Here is a 14,236-nt window from a genome sequence, read left to right on the forward strand (position 1 = left end):
TCGCACGAATCGCACACATTGGTCAAAGGAAAGGTGATGATACAGATTAGGAAAGGTCATTTTCAAGTCGGGTCATTCTCGGGTTCAAGTCGGATTCAGTTCAAGTCAATAATTTGCGGGTTATAATCAGGTTGGGTCATTTCCAAGTCGGGTCATTCTCAGATTCAAGTCGGATTATGTTCAAATCAATAATTTGCAGGTTACAATCAGGTCAAGTCATTTCCAAGTCAGGCCTCAACTAACTATAAATAGATAATTATCATTTTTATCAAGCTAATTATTGTCTTTGACTATAATATATTTGACAATATACTAGGGAAATATAGTCTATAATTTAGGAAGATAATTATCTCCTTTGACCATACATCAAATATATACTATATTTAACTCTTAAATTTGAGAATGATGCTCCTTTCTTTTGCTGGCCTGGACCGACTTGGTCTCCCTAGACAAAATGCTTTGATAAACAATTATAAGGTGGTCTAAGTTGCATTTAAGGTGATTTAAAATCGGGTGAGGAACAATTTGGGTTAAATTTAGGTCGGGTCAATAACAAGTCGAATTAATTTCGAGTCAGGTTAGTAACAGATCGAGTTGAATTTAAGGGTCGGGTAAATAATATGTTTGGTAAAATTCGGGTCGGGCCAATAACAAGTCGGGTTGAATTTGGGTCAGGTCAATAACAAGTCGGGTTGATTTCGGGTCGGGTTTGTAACAGATTGGGTTAAATTCAGGTCGGGTTAGGAACAGGTCGGGTTGAATTCAAGTTAGATTAGTGACAAGTCGGATTAAATTCGGGTTTTGACGGGTTAAAACGGGTTTGGGTCAATTTCGGTTCAAGTCGGGTTCGGTGCAAGTTAATTATTTTGGCCGTTGTAAACCGGTAAATTGGTTGTTTAAAAGCAAATTGGATGCTTCCACACACCCAATTGGACTCCCTGAAAGTATTAGGGACCATGGTAAACATTTTGGCAATTTTTATTTCCGTGAGAAAAAAAAGTCAAAAAATTCCAAAATTGTAGGCTAATATCCACGATTTTTGAGAAATTTTGGAGGTTTCGGGGCCCGGTGTCGAAATTTTTTGAAATTATTAGGGATACATCTCGGGGTCATATAATGTCGTTTGGAACCATATATGATCATTATTTGTTGTCATAAATGTTCGTGGTAGGCTTGAGTTAATTAAATCGGTGCAAGTTGTAAACCGGCAAATTGATCGTTTAAAGGCAAATTGGATGGTTCCACCCACCCAATTGGACTCCCGGAGGGTATTAGGGACCATGGTATACATTTCAGCAATTTTTATTTTTTGGCGAAAAAAGTCAAAAAATTTAAAAATTGAAGGCCAATATGCACGCTTTTTGTGAAATTTTAGAGGTTTCGGGGCCCGGTGTAGAAAGGTCTTGATATTTTAGGAGATACATATCGGGGTCATATTATTCCGTTTGAAACCATATATGATCACTATATGTTGTCATAAATGTTCGTAGTAGGCTTGAATTAATGAAATCCGTGCAAGTTATAAACCGGTAAATTGGTTGTTTAAAAGTAAATTGGATGGTTCCACCAATCCAATTGGACTCCTGGAGGATATTAGGGATCATATAATTCCGTTTGGAACCATATATGATCGTTATTTGTTGTCATAAATGTTCGTGGTAGGTTAGAGTTAATGAAATCGGTGCAAGTTGTAAACCGGTAGATTGGCCGTTTAAAGGCAAATTGGATGGTTTCAATCACCCAATTGGACTCTCGGAGGTCATTAGGAACCATGACAAACATTTCGGTAATTTTTATTTCTGGGCGAAAAAAGTCAAGAATTCCAAAATTAAAGGCTAATGTCCACGCTTTTGGAAAAAATATTGGAGGTTTCAGTGCCTGGTATCGAATAGCCTTGAGATTCTAGGGAATACATCTCGGGGTCATATAATGTCGTTTGGAACCATATATGATCATTATATGTTGTCATAAATTTTTGTGGTAGGCTTGAATTAATGAAATAGGTGCAAGTTGTAAACCGGTAAATTGGTCGTTTAAAAGCAAATTGGATGGTTCCACCCACCCAATTGGAATCCCGAAGGATATTAGGGACCATGGTAAATATTTTTGCAATTTTTATTTACGGGCGTAAAAAGGTCAAAAAATTTCAATATTGAAGGCTAATAATATGCACGCTTTTTGAGAAATTTTAGAGGTTTCGTGGCCCGGTGTAGAAAAGTCTTGATATTTTAGGGGATACATCTCGGGGTCATATAATGTCGTTTGGAACCATAAATGATCAGTATATGTTGTATAAATGTGTAGGCTTGAATTAATGAAATCCGTGCAAGTTGTAAAACGGTAAATTGGCCGTTTAAAGGCAAATGGGATGGTTCCACCAACCCAATTGGACTCCCAGAGAATATTAGGGACCATGGTAAATATTTCGGCAATTTTTATTTCCGAGCATAAAAAAGTCAAAAAAATACCAAAATTGAATACTAATATCCATGCTTTTTGAGAAATTTGGAGGTTTCGGGGTCCGGTTTCAAAAAGTTTTCAAATTCTTGGGGATACATCTCTAGGTTATAAAATGCCGATTGGAACCATATATGATCATCATTTGTTGTCATAAATGTTCGTGGTAGGCTTTAGTTAATGAAATCGGTGCAAGTTGTAAACCGGTAAATTGGTCGTTTAAAGGCAAATTGGATGGTTCCACCCACTCATTGGGACTCCCGGACGGTATTAGGGACCATGGTAAACATTTCGACAATTTTTATTTCCAGCCGAAAAAGAAAGTCAAAATTTTCAAAATTGAAGGCTAATATTCACGCTTGTTGAGAAATTTTGAAGGCTTTAGCGGCAGGTGTTGAAAAGTCTTGAAATTTTAGGGAATACATCTCAAGATCATATAATGTCGTTTGGAACCATATATGATCATTATTTGTTGTCATAAATTTTCGTGGTAGGCTTGAGTTAATGAAATTGATGCAGGTTGTAAACAGGTAAATTGGGTTGAATTTGGGGTCATGTTAATAGCAAGTCGGGTTGATTTCGGGTCGGGTTTGTAACAGGTTGGGTTAAATTCGGGTCAGGTTAGGAACGGGTCGGGTTGAATTCAGGTCTGGTTAGTAACAAGTTGGGTTAAATTCGGGTTTTGACGGGTTAAAACGGGTTTTTGTAAATTTCAATTCAAGTCGAGTTCGGTTCAGGTCAATAATTTATGGGTTACATTCAGATCGGGTCATCTCCTGGTCTGTTCATGTTCGGGTTCGGGTCTCACATACTCGGGTCTAGGGTTGTTTCAGGTCGGGTTTGAGTCACCATTTTTTCGAGTTCAGATGAGTCAGTTAATAATCGGGTTTGAGTCGGTATTTCGGGTCAGGTCAACTTTTGACAGCTCTAATCATAATAACAATGTAATCTATTTTGTACATTTAACTAGTAAATAAAAAGGAAAATTTTCACAAATAATTACTCGTAAAAAAATCCCTAGGCCGAGACTCTTAATTCAGACTCTACCACGTCAGCTTTCCACTAAGTTTAAATTATTTTTTAATTATAAGACTCATACCAGACTTTCTCCACTTTTAATACATTATCTCAAGACTCACTTTAGATTTACTATTTATATATCTATTTCTTTTATATAAATCAACAACTTTTTTGAGCTGGTGAGTTGCCAGCTCTTTATTGGCCAACAAAAAAAATCAGATTGCTTTTTGTAAATTTGTAGGGTCTTAAGATGAGTTTTAGAATTCAAAACTCATCTCAAGACTCTCCCTATAGTTTTGCACCACTTGATTGCAAAAACTATATAGTCTGGTATGTGAGTCTTGAGTTAAGACTCCACTCAAGACTCACCGATAAACTCACCCTTAGTCTAAATTGGTATAACGAAAGACATAAACAACATTGCCACTTTTAGATTTTATTTCTTTTCATTAATGTTTTTCGTCGTTTTAGTCTTCCATCGAATGTGAAGATGTTTAATCCATCAAAAGTTTGATAATTAAAATTAAAATGTTCAGATTAGATCTCTATCATACTTTCTTGCTTGTTGATTTCTTATTTATTATAAAAAAAAAAAAACCATGTATAATCAACGTCTTCTGCACCCTTTAAAATTTAACCACTACAATGCTTATACTTCGAAGTCTTCTTTTTTTTTTTTTACCAATTGTTGATAAGAATATGTAACACCCACATAATTTACTAGCTCAACGAGGTTGAATACATGTAAATATGTCATTGAACAGTGTAGATAAAGAAGAGGTTGAATTTCAAAGGTCGAAACGATGAAGAGAAAGGGTGGTAAAAAACTCAAAATAGGAGACGGTGAAATTGTAAATTATTGAATTGTCTTTGACACCAGCCAACACCAAAACTGATAAAACGGAAACTCATAAAACACTAATAAATGCAAACTTGTTTGAAACACAGAAATACAATACCAAAGCAATGGTCATCAAATTGCTCCCTTGACTAATGTACTCAATATCAAGTTCACAATTACTCAATTTACTCCAAGTACATGTCAATGACAACTGCAAACTACAGAGTTCAAAGTAACATAATTCATTGCCAGCATAAACGCATAACTTAGGTTTATTCTACTGCAGCAGATACTAAAATCATCTGCTGCTGAAGCCACCGCCAATTTTTGCCAGGAGTTACATAGAATCTACCTCAAACTAAACAGAATACATAAGATGTGAGCGATATGTGCCCATTAATTGCTCAGCTCATTACTCTAAAGAAGCAAGAGATTGTGAATCCTATGCCAGAATACCAACAATAAAGGAAAGTATCCTTCAATCTGCCAAACAAGGATATTGGGTTTAACCTAATTACGCCTATTGCCAAACCTCTAAATCTTGGTCTTGGGGTCTCTCTATAAACAAGCCAAACCACTATAACCACAAACGAGATCAGCAAACCTTAGCTTTTGCATCACTAGGATACTGTCAGTGTGCCAACTACATGGCACGGTACACATTATTCCCATAACCCTGCCCCTGCCCCTGCCCCTGCCCTTGCCCCCGCCCCCTTCCAACATAACCATAGCCATAACCCCTCCCGTAATAACCACCTCGTGATCTTCCACCACCGGGTCCTCGCCCACCTCGAAATCCCCTGTTTCTTGGGAAATTGCCAAACGTCTGCATGGATGAACACCGAGATTACAATTAGAAGTAAAACTCTGCATCAGAGAAGGAAAAAAAAAAAAAGAAAAAGAAAACCTAGTCGTCCAGCAAAACAACCACAAGCATATGAATTATACAAATACATCAACCTCAAGCAATTTAAAAAGCTGGGGAGTATCCAAAGGACTAACACCACCCAACAATGATCTGCCAAGGTTTGGGAAGGTCCAGATATATGCTTCCCTACAAGCCCCAACCAATACAGACTATACAATATAGATTATATACACCCCACCCTCCACCCCTCATGTTTTACAGCAATATGATCATTGTACAACAATAAACAAAGAGGGCAAGATCCATACCTCAGTATCTAGCCTCATTTGATCAGAAAACCGAGTCCTTCCATTACGAGATTCGCGATCAAGTGCATTGCAAGACAGGGTGTCAAAGAAATCGTCCTTCTTATAAACAGGCTACATCACAAAAATCAGTCAAGACATCAGAACTCGATATTAGTCATAGAAGGAAAACAGAATAAAATACGACACAGGAAGATAAAGCACCTTTGAATCATTTTGTAGCACATCAACATCATCTTCATCTTGATCCTCTAACCCATCATCAGCCTTCGATTTATTCTTACCCAGATGCCCCCACACCTCATCTTTCTTGAATTTCTCATTCATTGCCTCGAAATCAAAGTCTTCAGTGAAGTTGGCCACAGGACGAGAAAACTGCAAGAGCAGGCAAAGAATGGCAGTCAATTTACAAAGCTTTTGAATAATTAGCTATCTTGCTTGCTTTTCTCACCTTAATTAGGTATAGGAGCTAGGAAAGGCAGGATAATATTAGTAAAGAATAAAACATACATTTGATGAGGGAAGAAAGAAGATTTCAAAGCAAAAAATATCATACCCAACTATTAGATTAATAGTGCCCAAAAACTTAGTAATAGCCATTCTTTTCAATTACTTAAGAGAAAAATTTACAAGATAATCTCTCTACTGAACCATCACATGATAAAAAATTAATAAATGTAACTACTAAAAGTCTAAAAGCATACAGGATAAATCCAACTGCACTGGCTAAATAAGAACAAAACTGGGTTTAAAGTCATTTAACATGTACACATTAATAGTTGGGTTTAATATGATTTGGTGGCAAATCATGGGGGAATATTCCAATTAATTTTTCCTAAATTTAAATTTCTGACTGAGCCATCCCGACAATGGAGTTACACTACCAATTTACAGCCAAGGATATGTTCAATTCTGCTTATTTATAAATGCTTAATTAAGAAATGATCAGACCAGTGGAATTAATAAATCATCAAATTTCAGATATTTGGAAAGTACACATAGATACAAAAACCTAATGACATCTCATTAGATAATATTTAATGTTAAGGATTAGGGTATATATAAGGTCAAGTCAAATCCAGAGATCATATCAAATCAAAACTTCCTATGGAGGAAACAAAGATATAATTTCCAAACTTTACACACATACTTCTATTTCTCAAAAGACAAAAGGTGAAGTGTTAAACAAGCATACAGAATATGACCACCTTCACTCAAGTAGGATTCAAAAACAAAATGCATTGTAAGTGCTGTAAGAGGTAAGTGTTACCTCATTTCCTCCTCTTCTTCCTCCACGGCCACCCTGATTGACATAACGAGTTTGAGAAGGAAACCCATTTACCTATAGAAAAAGAGGCATCGAGCAGCTAAAGCATTAGCAAGTTTGCATACAAATCACAAGCACTTTTAAAGCAATATAGAGACTACTCTGCAGCTAATGATAAGAACGAAACAAGGAAAGAAAATTATGAACAGCGGTGAGAGTAACAGAACATCAAAAACTTACCTTTGAATTTGATGGTGAGGGAAGCGGCAAAAGTGGTGCCTGAGCTTCTGCTGTTCCTGGAGCATTCCCTGCTGTTGATGAAATTGTAGATGGTTGTGGTGATGACACCAAAGCAGGTACCTGAACCACTTCAACATCCTTCTGCTCTGTTTGTGCACTCTGGGATACGGTGGGTCCAGGTTGTAAAAATTGGCCTGGAGTCACCAGTGCAGGTGAAGTGGACTTCCCCCCAGCAGCAGATAGGGATTCAGAAAAGCTGTTGAAGGGCATAGTAGCAGTAGACATAGGTTTTGCCTGATTAGGGATCAACGGTCCAACAGTGCTTTTATCCAACACATTAGATGTGACAGGTGGCACAAGGGGCGAGTTAGTACTCTGGGATGATACAGCTTGAGCAGGAACCAAGGAGGGCATCCTATTAGTTGAGGAGTCTTGAGCTACCACAGAAGACTGATCAGGAAGCACATTGGATTGCATAGACACAGTGCTGCTAACAATAGGCTGTAGCAACAGAGGGGGAAAGTCCACGGATTGCGAATCTGGTATGTTGGAAGCTCCAGTGGGTATAGATGAATTCATTATTGGATACTGAATGGGTTGTTGAGCTCCAGCGGGTAGAGGCTGCATTGAGGGTGGCATTGAAAAACCTTGACCAGGTCGAACCAATGGCTGTTGTTGTGCCTGTTGGGAGCCTGAGGGTCCATAATATCCTTGATAATACATCGGCACAGAGATACCATTGACATTAGTTGTGGGTGGATTTGAAGGATTCCATTGAGCCAAAATTCCTCCAGGTGGATACATGGGGACACTGTTCTGATATGTAGTTATTGGAACTCCAGGCTGTGACATTTGGTTACTAAAATCTGACAAGGATCCAGCAGCAGAAGGAACGGAAGCAGTAGGAATACTTGAAGATGCAGTTGGAGTGGTATAGTGAGACTGTCCCAAGGAAGAAAATGTTATTCATAGCGTGTGCCATTTTAAGTATGTGCATGCTCAAATTTCAGTATAAGGAAAAATCTAGTTTTCAATTGAATTGCATGGAACTAACAATTTAAATATGTGCATGGTCAAATTTCAGTACAAGGAAATATCTATTTTTCAATTGAATTGCATGGAGTAGATGTCAATGTAGTGTCATCATTCGACAGCCATGCAAATTTGGAACATAGTAATAAAAGATCAAAAGGTGCAAAATGAGATGTCATCCAGAAATCATTTTCATATTTAACAGGAATCTCAGCATTAGAAGCAATTTGATTGAAGAAACTGACAGCAGGATGATGAACAGATATCAAGACAATCCAAAAAAGATTCAGATACCAAGGAATACCTTTCAGCAGATCACTTAGGAAATATAACCCATAGGAAACTACGATATTGCACATAATACATAATATATCTACAGTGAAGATTTCTAATTAGACAAAACTGAGAAAACAAGCAAAAAATAGCATTAACTTAGTATTAAGAGACAAGAAGATTCACAATAAATGTCAAACATTAACCCAACATACTCCTCTTCTTAATCTAGAACACAATACTTGATTAAAGCTTATAAAGGGATATCTTGACATAGTTCCTACTTCATTAAAATATGACCTGAGATTACTTGCGCTTGGACTTCTATAAGATTGTATTGACCAATTACCTGTATGATAGCTGGATCGCTATGAACTGGCGGAGCAGTCTGTACGGGTGGGGAAGATTTGACCTGCAAGTCCTGTACGAAAAGGAAAAAAAAAAGTAAAATTATTCAGCTTTACAATAATATCTTCGGAAATCTTTCCAACAATATTTATAAAAAAAAAAAAAAAAAAAAAAAAAAAAAAAAACAGTGCAAAATTACAAATGGCATGGTGCAAGGACAATGAGCTGAGGGGAAATTAAGGTGCCAAAAAAATTCAGTATAAGATGACTTGACTATACACTGGAGAATGTCTTACTAGAGTACAACATTGGAGAATAACTATACACTGTTTCCAATTCAGTATAAGATGACTTGACTGAAGGAAATGACAACTTAATGTATGCGTTACTTAATACCAGGCACCAAAAAGGAAAAATCTTTGCAATACAAGTAGTAGGTAAATGAAGTGCAATATAGTCAATGGATCAAGACTATAAGATGGCACATATTGATATATCATACAAATTACAAACTCAAAACACTCAGAAAGCAGCCAAAATATAACAAAGTATATAACATAATACGAGGTTGAAGGACAATTGTTGTTTACAAGATAATAGAATAGTTTCCCGTCCAAGAGTTTCAAGTTTCAAGCAAGGTTAAGTTTACCTTGATATCACTTCCTCTAAATACTATATATTCATAAACTTTGTCACTTGCAGGAACTTGTTGACCATCCTTTCTGCGACCTTCTGTTCCAAAAGATCGAACTGCAAAAATTATCATTATCAGGATCTTAATTTTTCAAGCAATGATAAACTTCTGTTAAGCACTAAGAAGCAAGTTATACTTAACTACATTCTAAAATGAACTCCAACTATTCATTGGACAACTTTTGGAAAAGAAACCGTACCAAATTAATGAGTAACATACCAAGATGAAGCACATTTGCAAAAATATCTGTCTATTTATTGAAGACATCTCAACAAGAAGATGAGCAACTTTAATTTACCATGTGGCAATTTGCAGGCATTGCAGCTGATAGACACGAGAAAAATGTCCATAATTGACAATAATTTCAATGAACAAGATTACTTGTAAGCAGAAAATTCTAAATCTCCAACTCCTTCCACCAATAAACCATTTTTCATTTGGTAACTAAAAAGAATCATAATGCAGCATAAAAAATTCTGACTTAGGTAGCTTTACGCAATTCCAGAGAAAACAGATATATAACCAACGATAAAACAGGTGGACATGGACAGTCACATGACATCACTCTTTTGCTCGACATCTCAGAGAGAATTTCTTACTTCTACTAATCACCAGAGTCATCCAATTAAACAAATCATTCAAGTCTAAAATCACACCGCATTACCTTTGAAGAAGCATCAACTTTAAAGCATGTTAAGAGGAATCAATTTTTAAATTTAAAGCACAAGCCTACAATATATAGCAAACTTTAACCAACACATGATCTACAACTCTACTACGTAACATCCCTGCTGGGCCAATAGGTTGTTATAACGGACATGAGGAGTGAGAAGACAGAAAAGCAACGAAACGCAAATTTCCGATAAATGATGCAGAAGCAGCTAACTACTCTGTCAAATCAAAGATACAAACAGCCAAGAGCCCAGGGCATCTAAAATCACGGTAAAGTAGTGAAAAACCCTCCATCTTTTTCCTTTTTTTTTTAAAAAAAAAAAACACGGAAATTTCAGTGTCAGGTCATAATTATTTTAAAATGGAAACAAACCTAGGAGAAAGCCCCATCCCAGATTCAATAGGTGAGCAATTCACAAGCCTTTCAAAGGTGCTAACCAAACTTCTTGTGTAAAGAGCAGCCTCTAGACCATTTCATCAGGAGTTATGGTAAGGAAAGGCATGGAAAGGAAGCCACTTTCTAGCTCTAGCTTTTGGTTTCATCAATTGTGTGGAGCAAGATGAAAATAAGAGAGCGGCAATCAAGTAATCTTTATAATAACTTCAATTCCTTCCCGAACTGATGCATTTTCTTATGGAAACAAAGCTAATAACTTAAATTCACTTAATTTATTCAAATTCTTTCAATTCCAAGATTTCCAACCATTTTAACCAACTAACATCGCTACCTCCCTTCCATTTATCTCTCCTCCGTTCTCTCCTTTCAAACTGACCAACCAACTTCTCTTCCTATCTTTCCCTCCCATCCCCTCCTCTTCCTTTCCTTTCTAATCTATTATCTTTTTAATCCAAATAAAAACTAGTTAAGCTAAGCTCTGTCAAAAGTTCCACCTAAACCAAAGCGAACGCCATATCAGACCGGAATAGTTGGAATGCCTCTCGAGGCTTACCATATCAGACCGAATAGGTGGAATGCTTCTAAAGTAAGCTTCGGAGACCTGGACCTTATAACAAAAGAATCTTATCCTTCAAATTAGAGGCGCAACCATCAAACAACAAATCCAAATAATCAAACTTTCGAATTTATGTAATCGTAACATTAAACACTTGAAAATCTTAGCAAAGAACAGAAACACAACAATTAAAAAAAAAAAAAAATCTACATCTTCAAATTTCCTCAAGTACAAAGAACTCATGTCCTATAACATTTAATCAAATCCTAGTATTCAACCTCAATATCAAAATATTCATCCTTAACCCTAACATCAAATAAACAAAACCTAACCAACTAACAATCAATCAATTCAACAAAAACAAATGAAAATCAACGCGAAAAAAAACCTAAAAAATCGACAAAACAATCGCAAGAAACTAAAGAGTTTAATACCATTGCGAAGACCGATGCTAGCTTCATCGGTATTGATATTGAAGAGAATGCCTTCGTATCGGATTTCAGACTTGGAAGTTAAGCTAATCAAACTGCCGAGATAAGAATCTGCGGAACCAGTAGCAGCAGATCTAGAAGCTTCGGCCGCCATTGTTGTTCGCTACTATCGAACACTGGAAGCGAGGAGAGAAAGTGAGAGAAAAAGATCGCTGATTGATTGATTGATTGATTGAATTAAATTTTTGATTTTCTGGATTTGTGAATTTTGTTTTCGGAGAAAAATGGGATGAGGGAGACAAACCCTATATGTCTCTTTCAATGTTTGGAAAATTAAGGACTATTTCTTCTTTGGGTTGAAGATTCATTTTATAAGGATTTTCTTGACTTTTTTATGATTTTTTTTAGAGTAATTAATAATTGCATGGATAATAGTTTTTTTTTTTTTTTTTTTTTTTTTTTTTTTTTTTTTTTTTTTTCTTTTTCTAAGAGCTTGTTTGGCATCAGTTTTGGTTTTCAGTTTTCTGTTTTTTTGAAAACCAAAAACAGGAAACAAGAAAAAGGTGTTTCCACTTTTTTGTTGTCAGTTTTCAAAATTATCATAATTTTAATAAGTTTATATAATTTTTTATTCATTATGAGACACATATCATATACTTTTAAATAACAAAAAACCAAAAAACAAAAAATCACAGCAATGCCAAACGAACAGTTAAGTCTTCAGCTTATTTTCAATTTAATTAAGCTCAAATCAATTTTGTTCCTAATTTCCTTCTCTCATAAAATATTCAATTCAGTTCCGTTCAGTTTACTGAACAAACCCTAAGTTTGTAACAATAACTTTTAAGCGCGTTATTTTGTCAGAAAATACTTTTTACAAAAAAATGACACATTAGGATCTCAAAATATATTTTTGTCGGGTGGAGTCTTTGCTCAGATTTACAACCATTGACTCACTTTCCGACGTTTACATGCAAAACATGTGTGTTATCAAACGTCTTAATTGTCTCCCTTTCTTCTTTGCGGCCACCATATTTGCCATCTCACTACCATTTCATTGCCATTCGATCATATTCCCAATTCCCATCACCATCTTACATAAAATCATGCATAAGGAATTAAACGTAGGGAAGGAATCAAGCAAGGAAGCTAAAGAGGGTTGTTTGGGACTTTGAGGTGTTGTCCTTACTAGGTCTATGTGGTAGAAATAACGGAGAAGATAGCACAAGAGGGAGAGTGATAGACTTATAGTGAAGAAATAAAAAGCAATAATGTAGCAGGTTATGGTGGTTTAACCGTTTAAGGAGTATGTAAGCATAATGGTAAGGTGATTGTGTGAGTTGGTAGCGTGGCTATCACAAACCCTTTGTGGTGGCTTGAGATCGATGGTGATGGTTAGGTGGTAAAAATGGTGGTTAGTGTTGGTATAGTAGCTATTAAATGGTGGGGGTACAAGGCTAGGGATGGCGGACATGGTGGATGACTGGATGGGGAAAGAAAAAGGAAAAATATGAAGTTATATGGTAAAACTATGATGGTTTTGGCCGGAAAGTATAGGTCAATGACAAAAAAAAAAAAAAAAAAAAACGACTTACGAGTATGGTATTTTTTGAGTCCTACAAAATTTTCTTTTAATTTATACTTTTACATTCCCTTCGTATTTAATTAATTATTTCCGTTCCTTTAACGATCATATTTAAATAGTTGCTCAATTTTCTTTTTTTGAAAACTTTTAACAATATTTACTATTTTCTTCTTCATTAGAGGTCGGTCATCTCATATCATATTTTAATGCGCGTATTTACACCCACTTTCGTTTTTTCAAATTTTTATATTTTTCAATCTACCACACTTTAATAATAAACTAACCTTCTGGCCCGTGCAATGCACGGGTTATTCATATAAAATTGTATTGAGAGATAAGTGAGGAAATATCAGTAAGTCATTATAGGGTATAATTATTAATATGTAATCGGAAAAATTATATTGAGAGATAAGTGAGGAAATGTTATTAAGTCATTATAGGGTGCATGTAATCGGAAACATGATTAAAGAAATTAAAATTTTGGACTTTAATCGAAAAAGAGGCTTAAATAGAAGGTGGAAGGACTGGAAGGGTTAAAATTAAAAAGAGAATAGAAAAGGGTTAAATTAAAGAGGAGAGATGAAGTGTGTACGAAAAATGAATTATAAGTTTAATGAAAGAATTTAAAAAATGGTGTAATAAAAAATTAATAGTGTAAGATGACATGTGACACTATGGTTAGAGAAGTGTAATAGAATGAATGGGGACATGTGTCTTTCTTAATTTTCTGGTTATACTTTTTAAATACTAAGTATAGATATAGATATAGATATAGATTAATGCTTTTCTATTATTCCTCTTTTAAGGCCCCGTTCTATTCACCTTATTTTTGCCGAATTGAAATTATTTTTACTGAAACAAAATTATATTGCTAAACTTAAATTATTTTTACTGAACTTAAATTAATATTATTGAACTGAAATTTTTTTGTTGAACTGAAATTATTTTTTTTTTACTGATTTTCTATTATAATTCATCTGTAAGAAAACTGAATTTTACTGAACTTATTTTTTCTGAACTGAAATTATTTCTACTAAACTGAACTTAATTTCACTGAACTGTACTTATTTTTACTTAACTGAAATTATTTTGGCTTAACACCGTGTTCAAAAGACTTGGATCAATTATTTAAACCCGAAGGAAATACTGTATACACCGTATAAAAAATCAACTTCTTGTTAGGTCAATACGAGTACACTTGTACTATAAGTATACAAGTACTTGTACACACTTTAGATTTGGCGGTCTTA

The 14,236-nt window shown here is 35.3% G+C and overlaps 1 protein-coding gene across 1 annotated transcript; it reads right to left on the minus strand.

Annotated features, from left to right (window-relative positions):
* Positions 1 to 4,373: 4,373 nt before the first annotated feature.
* Positions 4,374 to 11,810, minus strand: LOC110724851 (protein decapping 5-like). Its single transcript, XM_021904340.1, has 8 exons — positions 11,405 to 11,810; positions 9,301 to 9,401; positions 8,653 to 8,724; positions 6,999 to 7,940; positions 6,762 to 6,833; positions 5,696 to 5,866; positions 5,495 to 5,605; positions 4,374 to 5,144 (listed from the first exon to the last, which is right to left on the minus strand). The coding sequence occupies exons 1-8, from the start codon at positions 11,553 to 11,555 to the stop codon at positions 4,962 to 4,964; spliced, it is 1,803 nt and encodes a 600-aa protein (XP_021760032.1). The 5' UTR covers positions 11,556 to 11,810; the 3' UTR covers positions 4,374 to 4,961.
* Positions 11,811 to 14,236: the final 2,426 nt, after the last annotated feature.

This window comes from Chenopodium quinoa, unplaced genomic scaffold (assembly GCF_001683475.1).
Source record: "Chenopodium quinoa cultivar QQ74 unplaced genomic scaffold, ASM168347v1, whole genome shotgun sequence".
NCBI lineage: Eukaryota > Viridiplantae > Streptophyta > Magnoliopsida > Caryophyllales > Amaranthaceae > Chenopodium > Chenopodium quinoa.

Bases quoted from the DNA above. Each gene is read 5' to 3' on its own strand.
- LOC110724851 (XM_021904340.1), bottom strand. From the start codon at position 11,555: ATGGCGGCCGAAGCTTCTAGATCTGCTGCTACTGGTTCCGCAGATTCT. The intron at 8,725-9,300 runs GTAAACTTAACC...CTTTTCGTACAG, and splicing joins TTAGAGGAAGTGATATCAAG to GACTTGCAGGTCAAATCTTC. The intron at 5,867-6,761 runs GTAACACTTACC...CTGCTCTTGCAG, and splicing joins GAAGAAGAGGAGGAAATGAG to TTTTCTCGTCCTGTGGCCAA.